General features: G+C 39.4%; 1 protein-coding gene across 11 annotated transcripts in view; it reads left to right on the top strand.

Annotated features, from left to right (window-relative positions):
* The window catches only part of LOC106953009 (unconventional myosin-IXa-like), a 145,283-nt gene that overhangs the window by 91,828 nt on the left and 32,429 nt on the right, over window positions 1–21,026 (top strand). For all 11 annotated transcript variants that reach the window (XM_015041495.1, XM_015041494.1, XM_015041489.1 and 8 more), the window contains 4 exons: window positions 6,137–6,253; window positions 8,190–8,324; window positions 17,873–17,994; window positions 19,167–19,308. In XM_015041495.1, coding sequence (XP_014896981.1) covers window positions 6,137–6,253; window positions 8,190–8,324; window positions 17,873–17,994; window positions 19,167–19,308 — 516 coding nt within the window. The remainder of the gene's footprint in view (window positions 1–6,136; window positions 6,254–8,189; window positions 8,325–17,872; window positions 17,995–19,166; window positions 19,309–21,026) is intronic.

Here is a 21,026-nt window from a genome sequence, read left to right as displayed (position 1 = left end):
TTTTTTTAGATTGCTGGTCATTTTCATTAGCGCCACTTGTAAAGATATGTAATTAGGTTTGTAATCAATGCATTGCACTAACTAAGTCTCAAGCTGAAAAATTTAGAAAAAATTATTTTGTTCTTAGTCATAGTGAAAAATATTGGGAATTTTAATCCTGTGTTTTACTTCTTCAGTGTAATTGCAGTTTCAAGGGATTTCTGATTCGTAGTAAACAGTGGAGGGCACACTTCTGCTAATGCGCTAACAGCAGAGCTAATGTTTCACTTAGCGCTTTTGCTAACTTTGAAACTGTTGAGCGCACTTGACTTCCTCTAAATACAAATTTCCAAAACACTAATTTCTGAAAAGTTTCATTTCAATAAAGTTCGACATTTGCATTAATGCTCTTTTGCTTATCAACGGTTGTCAATTGTTCAAGTAGCCAGACGTTTATATTCATGCTCTTACTTTGAAGGGGATGATGACTCTGTTTCGTCATATCGTATTCTCTCTCGTTTTTCCCTACCAGTAACATTATTTCAAAAAAGAAATATACAGAAATAAAATAAAACATGCACAAATACAATATCTAAAGGCATTAAAGTTATAACCGTTCAAAGGCAGATAAAATGCGAATCGAAGTTGGCGCTTAACGTTAGCTTCCAGATTTAGTGCTTTAGCAATAGCAGAACTAATGTTTGTGATTAGCGCTTTAGGGTTAGCATGACTAACTTTTTGACCTTTTGTTTCCTTGGGGAATAAATAGGATGTGACACAGAGACTCCGTTCAATTAGGCAGTGGCAACATGGCTGAATGAGGAGCCATATTTAGCTTGTCGACATACTCGGCAGTAAAACGAAAATCTAGTCAGACTGAAAATCAAGGTATTTCTCCATGGGCCTGGATCCTATAGGGAGAGCATAAGAAGAAACCAGGACTCTGGATAATCTGGAGTGCAAAGAGGAAACTGCATCTCCTTGTTGATAATACAATCATTGTGTGTAAAATCCCCCCAAAATGAAAAGAGGCCAACTTCCACGAATCAGACCATACACAGAAGATGGATTACACTAAAACAGACATTCAAACTGGTCCTGACGAAGAGATGAAACTCACTTCAGGAGTAACGAAAGTAAAAGTTTGCCCCAGCTTGACCGAGGGCCGTGGGAGCGAGTGGAGGCCACCTGTGGAATCCATAACACGCCTGATTTTATACAAAGGAAACGTGGGGGGAGAAAAAGAAAAGGAACCTGGCAACAGTTGCGGTCTCTTCTCAGAAATAATTTCTTCCTACTTGGATAAGAATGTTTGAGAAAGTGTGTTAGGCATCTGTCCCATCCACCCACATTGTCTCAGGGAGATTTGGACAGGAGTGTCTAGAGTGTGAGCACATGAACCTCAGCAGAGCTCGGCGATTCCCGAACTTTAGCCAAGAAGCTCGAAACTGGCTGAATCGATCAGGCAGCCTGCTGTTGAGTCAGGCTAAACTGTCCTGTCTCAGTAATGTTCAGGACTCTCTGTATATTTTAACCAGGAGCTGTGCTAAATATAAAGACTTCAAATATATTCATCTTTACTCCAGATGCAAACGTCACGCTGAAATCTTTGACATAACTCTCTCATAGCACTTTGGAGATTATTTTTCTTTCTCTGTGTAGGAAGATGGGCAGATGGACTTGGTTCCTCAATTACCTTTGCTGGCCAGAACTCCAGTTATTTAAAACGGCTTCAAAATCTAAGTGGGCTAAGTATTTTAGATAAATAAATACTGGAATTATTTAAAAAGAAAAAGAAGTAATATTCCTTTAGCTTTGTAGAAGCTACATGCCAGATGCTAGCTTTAACGCCTTTAGCCAGCGTTGTCGTAAGATGCTCAGAATGTTTGCTTAGTGCAAAAATTTTGTTGCAAGACGGTTTTGAAACTTTACACTTACCCATAACAGACGCAGCTCAGCTAATCAGCTCGCTAGCTAGTTTTGTTGCTAATATACCCCAACAAAATTAGCAATATTGAGATATATTGCTAATATTGTTGCTAACTGCTAGCTAGTCTGCAGAGGTATGTTAGCAGCTAGTTACCTTTAGCCACAACCACATCGTGTCATAGAGCCAGTAAACGTGTGTGCACACGAGCCAAAGTTTTGCTTGACAGAAAAGTCCTGCGGGAAAAAATTAAAAAATTTCATGTGATACTAATCAGTTCTGCTAAAGGAAAAATTAAGACCTGAGATTAACATGTTGAAGGCCAAATTACATTCATTTAAGACTTCTTAAAGATGTGTTTGAGATAAGAGTAGAGTTTATATTTCCATATTTAGTTATTCTGAGCGCACATCACCATGGCAGCCAGGTATGCAAATCCTGTTTAGTTGAGAGAGAGAGAGGTAGAGAGTGAGAGAGAGAGAGAGAGAGAGAGAGAGAGAGAGAGTCTATCGATGAACTTAGAAATTATTGGCTGACAGAGACAATCGGAGTGATAGCAAAGTTTACCTCTCAGACTATAGTTCGTAAAGTGAAGATATTTGTGGATTTTTCATGGGAAATGTCGTTTGGAGACCTAGCAAACCGGCGTCTTGTTTAGGTGTCTGTGGTGAGCGTCAGAAACTCCCACATTCTCCCAACTTCTTTGCTTCCATGAAACTCAGCCATGTTTTGAAAATATGGTCTTTGCATCAAAGGTTCACTTTGATTGGAAGTGTTTCAGCTGAAGGAAAAATCTGTCATTTGCCTTCAGCCGTAGAGAGTGGCGGCAACATCCATAGATAGAAGTACTTCCTGTTTCTAGCAGGCTTGACTTGACGGCTCTTGTTGTTTCAGAAATATTGGTTTTAAAATTACATATCATCTTTGGAAAACCAGTAAAAAGACCAACTGTGATTTATGTTTCACTTTTTTTACACAGTTATGTTTTCTGACTCTAATTACTTAAATCTTACTGATTTAGTTACTGACATAAAGGAGACACACTGAATACCAAATGAAAACATGCTGATTGTGGCGATTCATGGGTGAGATTTTATTGTCTCGTTTATTGAGACAAATTTCCCATTATAAGTGTCAATTAATTGGATTTTATTGTTGTCACGATAAAATCCAATTAATGACATTTAAAACCCACCAAAACTGTTGCTGTTATCTGTATTATTTTTACAATTTTCTCCATTGTTTGGTCAATGAAAGCATCAATGAATTTGAAAATATGATTAGAAGAATTTACCATATTTAGTGAAACAAATCACTCTACTTTACATGACTGGTGTCTTAAAGAAGCGCATTACAAAAAGGAGGAGTGCAGTTACCTAAAAAAGAAGTAATAAATGTTTTTTATCGTCACTTGTATCGTTATCACAGTCATGCCACAAAACATCGTGATAAAGCTTTCAGTCCGCATCATCCTCCTCTAAGCGAAGCGAGTCCAAACCGCCACGTGCAGAGGGAACTCATGCTGCTGCTCAACACCCCCTGTGACTTTCAGACAGAGGAAAAAGAAAAGGGTGGAAACAGAGACAGAGACAAATGACTTCCCCTCCCAGAGCCATATAATTACAAATACCAGCAGGAGCTGGTTTACCAGCTGCAACCATTCCAGTTTACAGTTGTCTCTGACGGAGTCCTATGTTTTTGTTTTTGTTTTTAATGTTCTGTACATTTCTTGGGTGGCCCTTTAGCAAAACCTGTTTGTTTCCAGCCGTGTCACTTCCTGGTTCTCGGCTGTTCCCAATGTGTTGAATAATTAAATTACACAGCGAAACACAGCAATGGTACATGCTCAGTGAGCATGCCACATCCAATCTACCAACCAGGCAGTCCCACTGTGGGAGAATGCAGTTTGGTTTTTGAAGCATTGAATTATTTATAATGATCTTGCATAACCGTGTTGGTTCAGAGACGTCGACTAAAAATATCTAAAGCGATCAATAATGCAGGAGCGAAGAGACGGCTCTTAAGAGTGCAGTTTTACTTCATCATGACAGCTGACTGCTCTTGTCTGGGAGTCATTGAAAGTTGGAGCACCTGCACTGGAGCTTCAGCGGAGCTGCAGTAAGCAATAAAAAAAACTTTTTTATTCATCTTGCGTGTCGTTAAAAGAGCCGTCTCCGTTGTTCAAAGTTCCAATTAATCCTAGACGTGTTTTACCTTACATTTCAGGTTCCCTACTTTAGACAAACTCCAAGTCATTGGGATGAGTTTGTCCACTTCGAGAAAACTTTCATTTTTATGTTTCTAAAAAACCTTTAGAAAACCATGAATTAAAATCTGTATGAAGCAGAGATGAGCCCTGAGGGACGCCGGATTTAACTCGTCCTGGTGCTAACGCTAACTAAAGAATGATTTTGAGTTGGTAAAGGTCTGTTGACTTTCTCATATTTGCAAAGTTTTGGCAAATATAAGAATAGTTATTTGAAGATTATTTTTAAATAAGCTCTCTCTTTCTCACACTTCTTGATGTGGTTTATCTTACATTTCAGGCTCTTTCAATAAAACAAGATAGTGTCAGAAAAAAGAGAACTTCTTTTTAAAAAAAATAAACATTTATGAAAACCATAAATATAAATCTGATTGAGCCTTGTGGACACCAGATTTTACTCGTTCTAATGCTAATGCTAATACTGACGAAAGTAGGATTTTTGATATTTGTTTTTCAGAAATATTTTTGGCAAAGTTTGGAAATGAGAACATTGACATTCTGTAAAGTTTTGGTAAATAAAGAAGGTTAGACAGATCTGGTGATTCTCTCTGGAACAAAACAAGTAACGAATACCATATAGAGAAATAAATATTATGATCTATGCATTTAAGCTAAGACTATATAGAACAGAGTCGTGACTGAAAGGAAAGATACTCAAATATTTTACTGTCCTACTTTTTAAATTTGTTTAGCATTTCAGTAAATTTGATTTGTCGTTTTTGTTTTTTTGCTATCATTTAACTACTTCTAAAAGGAAAAGTGTATATTAATAAACCAGTAAAGTAAATGTGCCAGAGTGGGCCAAAATACTTTTTTAAATCATCTGTTACCCATGAAATAATGACCACTGGTCTGATGGTAAATTTCTTTTCTCAAGCCGTTTCTTTCCTTCGTTCGGTCCCGTCGGTTGACTCACTGGGACCTTTCTTCTTCCTGTTCCTGCACAGCTTGAGTCCCACTGATTCACTTCCAGAGAAGAGAAAGAAAACATGGGCTGGATCCGATCAGCGTCTTTATTTCCGTTTCTGTGTGTACCTGATCTCTCAGGCTGCTTCTTGTGAACAGGTCCGAATAAAAAGTGTTTTCTTGGTTGCACAGCTGGTCTCTGTGTTCTTCTATTAGCACAGAGGCGCTGTGGAAAGTCAGCCCTCAAAAGGAATGAATGGATCAGTCGATTCATCATATAAGAGAAACATTGCGGTGACAAAGCTTTCTGGTTTGCTGTTGGAATGTGGATGTCTGGAGCTAGCTAGCAGGGTAAACTATAGTAGGGTGTTAATGTTGGGAAACGTTCCAGTTTATTAAGGACCAATCACGTTGAAGTGCAGAGCATTTGGTTTGGTAAATCAAAGATGAAGTCTGTCACAATAAGCAATGAATCAATAAATCGCATGATAAGTTAAAATGAGATTGAAAAGCTGCCATTTCGAGAAACACTGCACACATTTGACACCCGGTACAAAGTAGTTAATTAGTTTGCACTACCTGCCACTTTTGCCTGTTTTCCCTGTCAAAGCTGGATTATATTTTTTGGTTGCAAAGACTTCTTCAATCTTTTTAGTTAGTGTTGTTTTATGTATTTTGGATATTTAAAGTGTTTCCCAGTGTTAAATGTTCTTTAGACATTGATGGTTTTTTATCTTTGAGATGGTGTACTCAAATTGATATGCCATTATTATTATTATTATTATTATTATTATTATTAGTTGAAAATGGTCTCAAAAAATGACAATGTAATTGTTTATTGCAATAATTTATTAGACAATTTATCATCCAATAAGATTTATTATTATGACCGGCCTATCAAAGATCAAAATTTGTGATTTAACTCCTGGAGTTTTTTTTTAGCCAATTCTGACTTTTTGTTGCTTAGAACTTTACATTTTCAAACAAAGTCATTCAACTAACACTAGTTTATGTCTGTTCCTGTTTGACAGAAACTAACCTCATGAATCTGTTTTTAGGCCAACACAGTGAGAGACTCGATGGCCAAGTCTCTGTACAGCGCGCTGTTTGACTGGATCGTGTTCAGGACAAACCACGCCCTGCTCAACAACAAGGACCTGGAGGACAGCTCCAAGGTGGGCTCAAAACCCGACGCCTCCTGATGGTGTGTGTGTGTGTGTGTGTGTGTGTGTGTGTGTGTGTGTGTGTGTGTGTGTGTGTGTGTGTGTGTGTGTGTGTGTATACATAACTACACAATCAGACCTGGAACAGAAGTGGAACCGTGAAGTTACTTTGTCCAACACTTTATGTTGATGTAGACGACGTGCTTCTCATTGTTCTCTGGAACATGGATAATTGATCCAGGAAGTAAAATGAGATGAACTCACTGAGCTTTTACATAAGGAATCAAGTTATGATTCCTTATGAAAGAATCGTAAGCAAAACCTTCAGACCTCTGAAGTTTTGCTTCAGAGGTCTGAAGCAAGACTGGTTTAAAATTCTGGTTTAAAAATTATAAAGAATTGTTAAGAATTATGAATAATCAGCTAAAGCTTTGAATATAAATTCTGTAACAAATTCAGTTTTTCATGAAATAAATAGATTTTCCATGAATTATATTAAAAATACTAATGGTATTGTTTTAAATATATATTTTAGCAATTTGGCCCCGATTTCAACATCCCACAGAAAAAAAAAGTTTCCAACTTCTTTTCTGCAAAAGTTTTAACTTCATCTTCATTTTAAAACTTAAAAACAAACAAACATGTTTTTCTTTAAAAATTATAACAAATTTCCTGAAGTCGATAATTATAAAAAATTATAGATTTTTTTTGTTGTAACATTTACCCAAATAAGTTCCCATTCGTCTGCTTTTCTCTGGGCATCTTGATAAAAGCTGAAAATTTTTAACTTTGTTGTGTAGCGTCGCCTTTTTTCTTTTCTCTTTTCTAACTGAACCGAAAAACACCGAGTTCTGCAGCACATCTACTTGATACATTTGTCAAAGTCAAGCTAGCATAGCTAACCTACTTCCTTCTCCCTATGCTTATTTTTTTTAAGTAAAACTTGAGACAATTAGTCACAATCAATGCGTCCATTTTTCTTTTATATATCACACACACATTTAAGATTTAGCGCCTTGACAACTTGACAGCTGAGGGAGCGGAATCATGTGCGCGTAATGTCACATTGCAGTGTTTGTGTAATGGGGTGTAGTTGTGTTTTGTGCTGTAAAATCAGTCTAACGTATTGATGGAGAAGCATTTAGAAGTCAACCTGGTTGTTTCGTCCTCCTGTCTGTCGCCGTTTTATTTCTCTGGTTTTTCGTCATCCTCTTTGCAGTTTGCATGTTGGATTGGCAGCCGGCAAGTCGTGCCCAGTGGGAGCATCTAACAAATTAGAAACCGTGTGTGTGCTTGCGTGTGTATGCGTGTGTGTGTGTGTGTGTGTGTGTATACATTCATCAGTCTGTGCCAGGGGCATTTGGACAGATGGCATCAAGTTCCCCTCAGCTCATTTTACTCCCTACAGTGTAGTGTGTGTGCACTGACATCATCTGCGTGTATGTGTGTGTGCGTTTGTTTATCTGGAGTCATTGAGGTTGCACTTTATGTCAAGGTCACGGTTCTCTTGTTGAGTTTATATGTTCAACCTGTGTTGGCATGTTTTTGGTTTAAAAAAAAAAAACTGTCCTTGAGAGAGAAATAAAACATGGACAGATAGAATTGAAGTAAGTGAAATGAAATTGGAAACGGCTTATGTAGTCCATTTCATAATTAAAGGCCTTCTCCGAGTGACTGCCTCCCAGAGGTGGGAGTGATGAATGACTGCATGAATCTATCTGATGTCCAGAGAGGAAACTGCAGAGCGGGGGCCGTAAAGAACAGAGTAGAAAAAAAATATGAAAGAAATCCATCTTTAAAATCATCCAAATAAAAATGCATTAGACGATCATAAAGCACCATAAATATCTCTGATGTTTGCAGTGTTGGAACATATTCTACCAAATATAAGTTGAAAAAATGCCTGATCTGTTTGTTTTTATCTTTAATTTTTATTTTTTTCCTGCAGATCCTCTCCATAGGAGTGCTGGACATCTTCGGCTTCGAGGATTATGAGAACAACAGCTTCGAGCAGTTCTGCATAAACTTCGCTAACGAGCGCCTCCAACACTACTTCAACCAACACATCTTCAAGCTGGAGCAGGTTCAGGAATAGCTCTCCTTCATATTTTTTTTTTGTTTTGTTTTGTTTTTTCTTAATTTTACTCTACAGTTTCACTGTTTTCAGTTCCTTTTTTTTATCTATTTTATTTAGATTTCCTTTCCTCTTCTCTGTTATTCTAACCTTTACTTTTTCTAGTTTTCTAAATTTTTTCTTGATTTTTTTTTTTTTTTTTTTACCAATACTTTTCATTCTTACTTCCATTTCTTGTCTTGTTTTCGTAACTTTTTCCTTTTCCTTTACTTTATCTTTGGTCTTTACTTTTTCTTTTATTTTTCTTTCCTTTACTGTTCTTTGTGTCCTATTTTCTTACTGTACTATTTACCCTCTTTTCTCTCCTTGTTTTATTTTATCTTGTTTGCCCTTTGATATCCATTCTTATCCTTTGCTTTGCTTTAGCTTTTCTCTTCTTTTTTCTAAAGACTATTTTTTTTATTTTCCTTAACTTATCGTATTTCAAAATTTCCTTTCTTTTCCCCTTTTTAACTTTTTCCTTTTTTCTGTTTTTCTTTTCTTACTTTCCTTTCTTGACTCGCCTCCTGCTCTAACGTATGGACTGATTTGAACTTGTTTGCCTCCAGTGTTTTGACAAACACTGATGTCACTTGATGCATCGCTATCACTGTACGGCTTCCACTCCGCTCAGAAACGCTTTTATGTTTGTGATAAATTGGGCCGGTGAAGCAAAGGGGCCGAACTGCCTCTCTTGTCTCCGTTTCAAAGGAACGGCCGCCGTAGCTGAAGCTTGGTGTGTCAAAACGAACGACTTCCTGAATAGTGAGACGCTCTGGATCGGCTGCAGCGCAATCAGAGACAGATAGGAGAGGCTTCGGACTTACTTTGATGTGTAAAGTCAGGGCAGGTGCCCTTCTGGTGGCAGCCGCTGATAAAGAGCACCAGCATCAAAGGCTGCCACGCTGACAGAGGAAGAATAACACAACAAAATGTATGGGGAGGAAAATCTGTTGCTACAGAAGGAACAAAGAGGCGTTCTGTTAATGCTTGCTCCCGTTGTCCAAACGTTCCTGAAAGCGTGTTTTAGCGTTACCATGCTACGAAAAGTTTTTAATAATAAATTTATACCTTTCTTCTGCAAACATCAGATTAGCTTTCTTAAAGGTAAAAAGTTCAGGTAGGAAGGGTGGCAGGTTAGCTGCAGTTTGGCTTTGGTAACACATGATTCATTTTTATTTAGTCTGAACTCTTTCAACCCCCTTAACACTGATGCTCCTAAATAAAAAAAAAAAAAACACAATCAGTTTCATTCAGATGATGACTACGACAGTGATGACCAGCTGTTAGCCGCTCTTCACCTTGTGAGCTTGTCAGGTTTTCCGTGAAGACCATACAGGTTTCTTTGGTTGTTTTCAATTCAATTCAAAAATACTTTATTTATCCCAAAGGGAAATTAAATGTTGTTGTAACTCATTAATTCAAAGTCTTGAGTTTGACTTTTTTTCTCCTACATGATAGTCCAGTAGACTCTGTTTGATTGGGGACCGAAATTGCAAATTTTGTTACATTTTCACGCCGCACTGTGTCACATGATCCAAACGCCTTGAGCAACCTGTTCCCCTCCTCACCTGAGGTGGCGCTGCACCAAGAACCACTGAAACCTCAAAAGAAAACAGAGCGCAACTTCCTTCTTCACAACCTGTAAACACAAATGGAGTGGTGTCAGATGTTAGCGGATGTAAGATTTCTCTTTTGCCTTTGGTAAAATACCACGAGCCGTTTCTCCCACTTTCCCCATGTTTCTGGGGGTAGAGTAGTGCATGTTCACGTTAAAAAGTCCTGACCTAAAACCAACCAACTGTCCTTGACGGAGACATGAAACTGATGACCACAGAGATTCTGTCTTCAGTCTGACTGAGTTTGAACTTTTTTTCTGAATAAGAATGAGCCAAAATCCCAGATGTGCAAAGTTACTAGCGACTCAGTATTAATTCTACTTTTTACATTTTCAGGGATTTCATGGTTTCTTTTCAGTCCAATATACAACTTCATTTAAATCCCAATAAAACACACTGTACTCTGCAGCTGTACAGCGACAAAGCATGAGCTGCTTTGTGAATCGCTGTGTTTTATGCTGGTGAAGTGCCATTATCTTTCAGACCACTTGTGTGTGTTTGGTTCAGAAGCGAGACAGAAAATGCCTGGGAGAGGGAACATAAATGATGACGCTACAAGGAGATGATTGTCGATCGGCTAGCTTGTATCGCTGTAGCTGTCAGATCTTGTCTCGTTCGTGCTGAAAAGCTGATGTGCTCTGGCAAGTTGCTGTTAGCTGAAACCTGAGCGAAGAGAGCAGTAAATGAGCGTGTAAACTGTCAGTGGAGATCACAAAACTGCCAATCCGGTGTGCCGACAGCCGGGTCGTCTCGTTTCTGACTGTTGGCCCTCCGGCACCGCAAGCCTTAGTACACACATGCGCACACACACACATCTATGCACAAACGCCGCTATTAGCATTTCAATCAAACCAGTTCAGCTACAATAAATGAGTAGTTTGGGAATAATTAGCACCCTGCTTTGTTACATTACTGGACTTTTAAACCACACTCTTGATGGACATCTGGAACCGAGTCCGGGTTTTCTGTTTTGTCCATTACGCTGCATGCAAAGCAGAAACCAAATGTGACCTGATTTATCACCCATTCCTCTGGTGGAACGTTGTTGACTCGTCGGTCTCTCTGTGCCACTTCCTGGTGATTATCTGCTTTTAATGAACCTTTCATTTGCTTTTGTTACGTGGATAAAATAAACGCGGAAAAGTGCTGCAGAAACGCTCTTAACCCACAGGTTGGTGCCCTTCATTGTTCCAGCAGTGTTCATGTTTGTTATCTTGAAATCACTGGAAGGGGCTGAGGGGCGAGTTTGGCTCTGAACTTTTGGCAAGCTGCTTGTCAACGGGTTTACGTTACAGGATGAGAGTTGAGGCGGAGTGGTGCTCAGGGCTGCTCCGAGGCGGGACAGGACGGTCTGGCCCCCCGATGGAGCGGGACCGGACTTGGAGTGATTTGTGTTTGTTTGAGTAAAGCTGTGCAGACGTCATCTGGACAAGAACCGACCAACGCCTTGATCTTTTGGATCGGATGCTTCTGGCAGCGGCCACCTGTGGCTCAGCTGGAAGAATTTTTCTGGGTTCTGGTTTTAACGAACCCAACTATCGTAGCCACATGCTGTTGATTGGTTTAGGCTTTCTTCGATTTTTCCGTCTGTCAGAAAGAATACAGCACACAGACTGAAAAACTGACAATTTTCTGGAAAATATAACGTATTCAGAGCAGCAATTAAGGCAAAACTGTGCTATATTTATATACAGACATGTGGCATTTTATGATATCCAACATGTTCAAATTCACTTAACGAATGCTGGATTTTAGGCAATAAAATGTTTATTTACTTATTTAAAAAAGGAGTTATTTATTTGCATATTTTAATGTGTTAGGAATACTGTATCAAAAATGCTGAAGAGGTTAAATGAAAAAATCTCTTGACTGAGATACATTTTTTTACCCGATTGATCGTCAGAATAATCGATTACTAGAATAATCATTAGTTGCAGCCTGACTGAGGTGCTACAGCCACTCAGTGCTGCTTACAGCTTTTATTCATTTTTGGTTTCATTCAGTGATCGCCCCATAAACACATTTTACAACATTACAACCACAAGTTTCAATGAATTGTTTGCTTTTCACAATATTTGGTGGGTATTTAGAAAGCTTAAAGGAAATTTATTTTCAAAGTAGTTGTCATTTATGTGAACACTATAGCGCTATCAGCATGGATTTAATTGCAGGTTGAGATTTGGACTTTTTTTTTTTTTTTTTTTAAGTTGTCTCAGTTTTGCGTCGTTTTTGGGCTGGAAACTCTCAGTTGGACCTAACGGACCCTGGTGGGCCGCCGTGTCTTGGTAGGTTTTCCGTTGTGCTAGTTTTGCTCCCAGTCCACCATTACGCCCTACATTTTGTCTCTCTATTCCATAAAATCCCAACGAAGACCATTGAGATGTATGGTTGCCATGGCAACCCATTGACAAAGTTTAAGGGTAACCCGTTTAAGGCACTGGATGTAGACTTGCTTCTCCATCCAGTCTGCCACCATTGTAATTTGTGGCTTTCTTCTGTCAACAAAGCATCCGTAATATTGGGGAACATCTGCTTTCTGTCGGGATTCAGAAAAAAAAAATGATTTTGAGTATCAATCGATGGGATTTCTTTCTTTTTTTTTTTATCCTCCTCTGGGCCCAACTCCCCTCCAGCCAATCAGTTTTCCTTATCAGCGCTGAGTGTTTTTCTTTTGGAACAGCAGCCAAAGCTAACAGCACCTGACCCGCCCCGGCCCTCAGCCGGACCGGGCCAAGGAGGGCCGGGGGTGTTTACGCTCAACGTGCCAATCGGGGCCGGATCGCTTGTCTTTGTTTTGATGATGTATCAGTTTAAGAAAACACACGTTTTGCCGCCGCCTTAGGCAAATACGGTGTGGTGTTTAGCCTGCGAGATATCACACTGACTCACTGAAATACAAACCATCTGGCCGCCGCTGCTGCCACGGTTACGCAATAACGTATTTGGGAGTTTTTTTATTTATTCTAATAACAATTAAAGTGATTAGATTTCACGCGGCGCAGTTGGCCTTTGAACTCGACTTGCCTTTTCTTTAGCTTTCCTACCTTCACAACTAGACCTTTTTTCTCCCGATTCGCCCAATGAAAACAAACTCCTGCTTAATGACAGACGGGGATCGATGGAGGTTAATGTATAGATCAAACACAAGCCAGTCAGCCTTCCTCACCTCCACACTGAGGGCGTTGGGCCAAACACGATTCATGCTTCCCAGAGCGCCGCACCGTGTTACGCACCCACGAAAGCTGACTAATGGACGGAGGAAATGCTGCACATCCAAACCCTGACCAACCTCATCGACCACAACACGACTCCCTGCTTCCTTCGGCGTAGCGGGAGCCTGGAGGGATTTATTATTATTATTATTATTATTATTACTGCTTGCAGATTGGGATTTGCTCTGGGATTTCTGAGCCTGCCTTCATATGCGTCAAGTCTCTCAGTTCACACAGTATGGTGGACGTATTCATTCCAACGTTTTAAGGAACAGACAGAGACGTGCTGAGTAAATTGAAATTACAAAAACAAATTCACAGATTTAAAAACAAAAATCTGATTTTTGGTTAAAATGAGGCGCTTTTTGGCCATATTGAAATTGATGCAATAGAAACACTTTTTCCACATCACGAATCATGTGACCAACAGCACCGTTGCAACCTTTGCTCCAACAAAGCCAAATCAAATGAATAGCTTGTTACCAGGCCTTAGCCAAACTTGTTAGCATAGTGAAGACGTAACTCAATCATTTAAGACCAAATGAGCAAAGTTCAAGATATTTCTAATGGCTTTCTTGCTTTGAATGCCCATTAAGCTGTACGCTGTGCAAAAGTAACGTTGACCGATGGGTCGCTCCCTTTAAAGCTGAGTATGTTAAAACTTGAAAGAAAAGGCAGAGTTAGCATTTTAAGCTAGTGTTAACGTCCTATTTTAATGACCAGAAATCCTAATAGCAGCTCTTCAGGAAGGATAGAAGCATTCTCAAATTCAGCATGTTCCCTATAGCGCCACATTTATGAAAAAGCTATATAGCTTTCTTGCTAGGTGCTGAAAGTCTCGCTCTCACACGACTATCAGGAGGCATTCAGGAGCCAATGCGACATAGTTAGCACTACTCTGAAGAGTTTCTGCAGCTGTGCAGATTAAAACTAAAGACCTGTGTAGCAGCAAGTTGATTAAAAAAATGGGAAAAAATACAAATGTACTCGGACTGTTGTGAAATCACCAGAGGACAACTGATGTGTTTTAGGAAGGGTAGATTTTATTCTAAATAAATTAATAACTTTAAAAAGCAATTAAAATTTGCGATGGCATGTTGATTTGTCCAATAAATTGTAAGGTTTGATAATATTCAATAGAGTTTTATCCATTACTTTCAGACGTCGGCCGATGGTGAAAACCTTTCAAACTTTAGAGAAAATTCAGAATCAAAGAATCAAGTCTGAATAACTCTATAAACATAAGAGTTGTGTTTTAGAGCAAAATCTCCATATTTAGATGTCCAGCATGTTTGATTTAGCCTTTGTTTTGAGAAGTCTTGAGATTCAGGAATAAAAAAGCTGCTTGTGTTTCTCCTCTTGTGAGGACATTCTGGGTGAGTTGGGAAAATGTTTTCTGCTTGTTTTTTGTTTTTCTTTTCTTGTCCATCTGGCTGCATGTTGGTCATCTGCTGTCCAGTGGAAGCAGCATTATTGTTTTCATCAGGCTTCCGGTTTTTGTGACTTGCTTAATTGAGCTTTATCTCGGCTGGTCGAAGTGAAACCCACTCAGACAGGGTTTGAAAAGGTCAAACGCTAGTTTGAACCTTTAATGAAAGTCTTTGTTAAAATCTATAGTATTTAGCAGGGTTACAATAATTTTGTGTTTTTTCATTATAGTTTAATTTTAGTTTGTTGTGACTTTTTATCTAATTCAGTTTGTTCTAGTTAGCTTGCAGCTAGCTTTTCTTAGCCATTATCATTATGAGTCCTTGTTAATAACTTAAAAATAAATTTGAGTTGGTCAGCTGAGGAAGAGCTTAAAGATGGAGTTTTAAGGTCGGTTCCTGTCTGAAATGTTTTCAACGCCGCCGTCCGTCCGGGACTCGCCGGACTCGCCCCGCGTGGGACGCGATAACGCGCGAGTCTTTCTGCTGTTGAGTCGAAGCGTAACCGACCCACGGTCTCCAAATGCCTCGCGCACTGAGTCACAGCCGGGTCGGCCTGTTTACGTTAGCGTGCTGCGTGCTCTGCAATAAAACGGATGTGTGTGTGTTTGTGTTTATCTCTCCATTAGCGTGTCTGCAGATAATTGTCTCCCTAGCTCTCTCTCCGTCTCTCTCTCTTTGAGTCAACACGTGTGTACACACAGTGTCTCCCAGACAAAACAAATTTCACCAGCTGAACACCGTCAGGCATCACCGAGCTCTCGCCTTAATGTGGTTTAAGCAAGCGCACACGCATGCAGCTTTTTTTATGGTTCTGTTTTCACTGAGTATGATGTACTGCAACCACTGTTTAAAACATAAAAACTCCACATGTTCCGAATGCTCCGTCAGTGATTCATTAAATGGAAGGTAAAAAAATAAAAATAAAAATACCGAGGGAGATGCATCGGATATACCTTAAATATTACCCTGGGGTTTCAGTTTTAATTATTAGGTGGCAAATGTTGCGGATGGTTGTCATACTTTCTTTTACTGCCCTGAAACTGGTTCGGCTTGTATTTCACACACGCACACACACAGGCATTTCTGCTCTATTCCTGTGTAAGCTTATTTTTTCAGGCCGCATCACTCATTAGCTATTCTTTCTTGCGAGCTAAATAGAGTAACCACTGCATGTTTGGAGAGACAAAAATACCCCCAAACAAATGCATCGCCAAATGCACCGAATAAATTCATGTTCTGCAGCATTTTGTTTTCTCTCCCTGCTGAAGCGGAAGGATGTGTTGTAGCGCCATCTATGACTATTTGTGAAATATTGACCAACAAAAAAGAGAAGGAACAGAAAAAAATGTAGGCTGAATATGTCACTTTAAAATGTCCTGCTGAGCTTATTGGGTGGTGGTTATTTATCGTATCGTTTATCATTTATCGTGATATATTATTTTGATTTATCGTCATCACAATAAATTCCAGTTAATGTTTAAACCCTACAACACTTTCCATATTGTTAGTTTTACTGTTTTCTTAATTGTTTGCATCATTAAATTCGAAAATGTAATTAAATGCAGATACGCTGCGTTATTTTTTTGCGCCCAAGGAAGTGCATTACAAATGGGAAATGTTTTTCAAGAGCAGTATTTGTGTTTTCGGGGCTGTGATCGCTGTCATGCAGTCACAGACATACAGTTAGTCTAGTTACCTAAACAAAAAGTTTTTTTTTAATATTGTGATAAAACTTTAAGTCCATCCTAGCCCTAACTTTTAGTTCACTTGTTAATTTGTGTTCAGGTAGTAGCCATATCCAGGTTTAGAAAGAAACCTTCCGCACATCTTTGTCTTTCCCTCTTTGTTGAGCATCTACGGGCAACAATGATTTTGATAAAATCGAAAACAAAAACTTTACTTTTATTTGGGCCTCTTGCAATTTTCTAAGAGATATTATTTCTTCACATAAGAAGAATGAATGCATTTTACCTCAATTTAAGGCTTTATTTTGAGATTAGCACTCATTTAGGGCCAGGTCTTATTGGGCTGAAAAATGAGCAATTAGCTGTTTTTTAGATTTTTAAGGGTTTTTTTTTAAAATATATTTTCTATTGATTATCCTGATAGCAGTTCCCTCCTCTGCTCACTGCCTCGGTACCGCTGATCGTTTTGAGCTTGCCTGGTCTTGGTTTCTGTCAGCCGTCCACTGTGACCGGTGAGCTGCTGGAGCGAGAACTGTTTACATGCCTCTGTCAAATGTGCCTGAACACACCATCCTCTCTTGCAGAGGGAAACTTAACACACAATCCAACCCACACATTTTAATTCCTCCCTTACTTCACGTCCAAGCTGAAGGAGTCTGTGTCTCTTTCCTCCCTGGGGACAATCCGAGGACATGACCAGAGCTGGAACTGGTCTCCTGAGGAAAATAGTTCTGCAGGTTGCTTTAACTCACGGTTAATATGCCATTTTAAATGGTTCTGATTTGGGATTTTCGGTGCAATGAAATCTTTTTTTTTTCTCTCTGGGTTTTAGGTTTGATACTGTGGAAAGAATACATGGATATGAAAAATTTTTACTCCTGTTACTTGCTGTTGTCATAGTCATTGTCTTGGGTATTGACTTGAAGCTACTTGAATCTGCTTTAGTAAATATCCGTGATGGCCACCGCTAACTAAAACATTAGCTGTGCTAAATCTATAGTTCAGCTAACACTAAAGCGCTGCGCTAACACGGTATCTAGCTAAAGTGATAACTTCCATCTTCTCTTGAGAGACTGCAGTCCTTGAGCACCACCTTAATTTTGACATTATAATTTACGTTTCACAAAGGCCTTATGCGTTGTATTTATATTTATATACTGTGTTTTATTTTGTTTCTGTACAGTCGTTAACAGAAACTCCAATGCACAAGGCAAACTTTATTCAACAAAGTTTACAAAACAGCTGGAAATATTAGTTAATTAGAATATATGGAAAAAAAATTTTTTAAGGGAAGCTAAGTGTGCTAATGTTTTCAAAGTTAGCAAAAACGCTAAACAAAAAATTTGCTAAGCTACTAGTGTATTAGCGGATTAGCGTAGGTGTGCCCACCACTGGTATGCCAAGAAAGAACTGCCAAGTGAAACATATAACCTGGGAAATTGTCTTTAATATCTCCATAGTGACCAGGTAATGACATCATGATAATCAGTTACCAGGTTATTCAGACCTACTTTAATCTTCATTACTTTATGTTTTTCATTAATGGAGGTCATTTGTCGCTTTTGTTTCCAGGAAGAGTACCGGGCTGAGGGCATCACGTGGCACAACATCGACTACAGCGACAACAGCGGCTGCCTCAACCTCATCAGCAAGAAACCCACGGCTCTGTTCCACCTGCTGGACGAGGAGTGCAAGTACGTCTCAGCACTGGAGTCAGTTCTCATTCAGTCAATGTGAAAAGAGTGGAGGGGTTTAAACATCAGGGTCTGGGCTTTACTGGAGGGCTAGGGTTATTGAGAAACATTGAAGTGATTGTCAGAAAGAGCAGGAGCTTCTTAAAGAGACAGAGGCCCAATTTCAAGGCATTCAGTTGCAAAGTTGCATTTCTTTTAGCTCATGTTTGATATATACACAGAATAATTCTGTAACTGAAGGTAACATAGTTGTTTGTTTTGTGCTATAAAATGGCACTATGTTTTACACCACCCCTTTAATACATGTGTGCTTCAAACCAGTAAACTGCCTACTTTTTTGTTTTTATTCAGGTTAGATTTTGACAGTTTTAGAACCTGATAAAGGCAATATTGTTTTCATTATGTCCTGATAGGTAAACCTTCGAATTAAGTAAGGGTGTACTTTTGATCTTATGCAAACTGTGATGTGCATTTGCAGTCAGCCCCATGATTCAGTTCTTCTATGACTACGTCTAACTTGGCAAGCTTCATGCTAACAGATTATAGGGAGAGAAGGGAAGATGCTTAGAGTTCTCATCACTCACAGTTAGTGAAGCTAGCAGGAGTCCGGGGCCTCTTGAGAGACGGATTAGGTTACCGCCATGTGGGGGTGGGCAGGTGGGGAGTACCAGACTTTTCAATCCCTGAGAATATTCTTTAACCTGCAGTGTTTTTACGAGGTGATGGGAGGATAGGTTTAGATGATATGAAACGTCTCCTGGAATGTTGATCCAGCCAGTGAAAGGTTTGTAGCGGATGGTAAATGCCCATGAATCAAAGGTGAAACCACCAAAGAAGAATGTGCAAAAAAAGGGGGGACTGGTTAGATTTGGGCCACAAGGGTGAGTTTGTGGGGGAATATTTTCCTTGCATGTTTGAGGAATGAAGTTTTCTGAATCCGCATTAGGTATTCCTTCTTTTGATTCGAGCTCCTGTTGAAAGCCGTAGGGTGTAATGCTCCGCCGGTCGAAAACAGATGAAACGTGAACCTGAGCAAACATTGACTGTAGGTTGAGGTTGAGGGAGCTACCGTATGTTGCCTTAAAATGTTTCTGTCTGTTCGAATTGTTCGACGTTCTTGAGGCTTGAGCTTAGCCGCGGCAGAGATTACACGTTAAAAACTGTCTGTGTAGTTTCCCCCAGGCCTCCAATCAGACCTTGCTGGACAAGTTCAAGCGTCAGCATGAAGGAAACGGCTACATCGAGTTCCCCGCCGTCATGGAGCCCGCCTTCATCATCAGACACTACGCTGGTAAAGTCAAGTATGGAGTCAAGGTGAGATGTCTTTGACTGAGCACAGCGCTCTCTACGCTTTCTGGTTTCCCTGGTTAAGAAGTCTAAAAACCACAAAGTAGGTCAATTGAGTCCTTTATGTTTTTGTCTTTATAGCTTTTTAGAAGTAGTAGGATTTACAGGGTATGTGCAGATTTCAGAAGTCAAATTTAAGACCTTTTAATGACTTAAATTTAAGACTAAAAAAATATATAAACATAGGAATGGATGGGAGATCCAGCTGTATTACAACCAGGAATAGCAAACATTGTAACATTTCTGGGCCAGGTTTGTGGCCTTTAAGGCTCTTCTCACGCAACCTCAACCCGTGTAGCATCTAGCTTAAATGTTTTTTTGCACAGAATGCACCGAGCCTAGCAAGTGTTGGTAACAGAAGTGAGCTAGTGGCAAAAACAAATGCCATCCAGCAAACTGGTGATACATTTGCACTTACCCATGATAGATAAAAAAGCTAGCTAGCTAGCAAGGATATATTAGCAGCTAGTTGGTGGTAGCCTCAACCACCTGGAGTCAGAAAACGCAATGAAGATGTCAGAGTGTGACTCAAAACTTTTGCCTGATAGAAAGCATGACAAAATTTAAAACGTGATTAATGTATTTTATGGCTAATTTATAATTCATTTTAATTGAGGACATTTTAAGGCCTTAATTTTAGATGCACAAATTTGAAACTTTTTAAGGATACACAAATTGTCTAAGCAGTCCTTCTGATTTAGGTTTGGGGACTGAGGTTTTTTGTCCACTGAAGCATTTTTGTGTTGGTTTGCTGTATGTTTTAAGTTATTATCCAGCAGACAGACTCAGTGATGACCTGTTTTTCGTTTTATGACCGGATTTTTATTTCAGGTCTCCCACTACTTTATCTTTATGCTATGGCAAAGTGCCCAGGGCCTTTGGAAGAAAATTAGTTAAAATATGGAGTATTTGTTGAAGTTGTCATGTTTGTCACAAATATGACACTTGTAAGAATAATTATATCTAAACATTTTTTCACCACTTAAAAGATCATTTTTATTCCATTTTTTTCAATGTGATATATATATATATAGCACAGTATAATCACCGGGGATGTCAATATTTTATTATTTGTGTTGGGAGTTTAGGTCCGTTTTAGTGCAGCTGTCCTGTGTGAAGGTTTTTAGCTGCTTTCAGAATGGGGAAGCCTATCATTGCCAAAACACTGATGAGATACAGCCAAGAAATGTGTGAGAGAGGAGGAAAAGAAACACATTGAGGGTTCTTATTTATGTTTTTTATATCTTTTCTATTTTTCTTTACCTGGATTCAGGATTCCGTAATTTGCTACTATCTGCAAACTGTCCTAATATCAGTGATGTCAAAATCTGAGACCCTAACATCCTAAATAAATAAGGTTTCCCTTCTGACACCCAAAGCCTCCAACAATAAAGCCATGGGCTAAAATGTAAGCGCAGAAAGCAGCACCACTTCTACTTGGGGCGCTGTCGGCCTGTTTTTGTGGGCAGATCTAATTCTCTGTTTCCCAGCTGTGCGCTGATAAGAAGCACATGTGCTGGAGCGGGCTGAGCAGATTGTTGTTAGGCCGTATGATAGAAATCCATAACAGCTGGTTATCGCGGCTGTGGAGAAGGAGTCGTCTGCTGAGGGCTCCGGCGGTGAATCGAATGTGACGCCAGGCTGACTTCCATCACGGGAGGAGGGAATCGTTTTATTAAAAAAAG

This window comes from Poecilia latipinna, unplaced genomic scaffold, assembly GCF_001443285.1.
Source record: "Poecilia latipinna isolate Pla-1442-1.1 unplaced genomic scaffold, P_latipinna-1.0 Scaffold555, whole genome shotgun sequence".
In the NCBI taxonomy this organism is placed as follows: domain Eukaryota; kingdom Metazoa; phylum Chordata; class Actinopteri; order Cyprinodontiformes; family Poeciliidae; genus Poecilia; species Poecilia latipinna.
This window is presented reverse-complemented; position numbering and strand designations above follow the sequence as displayed.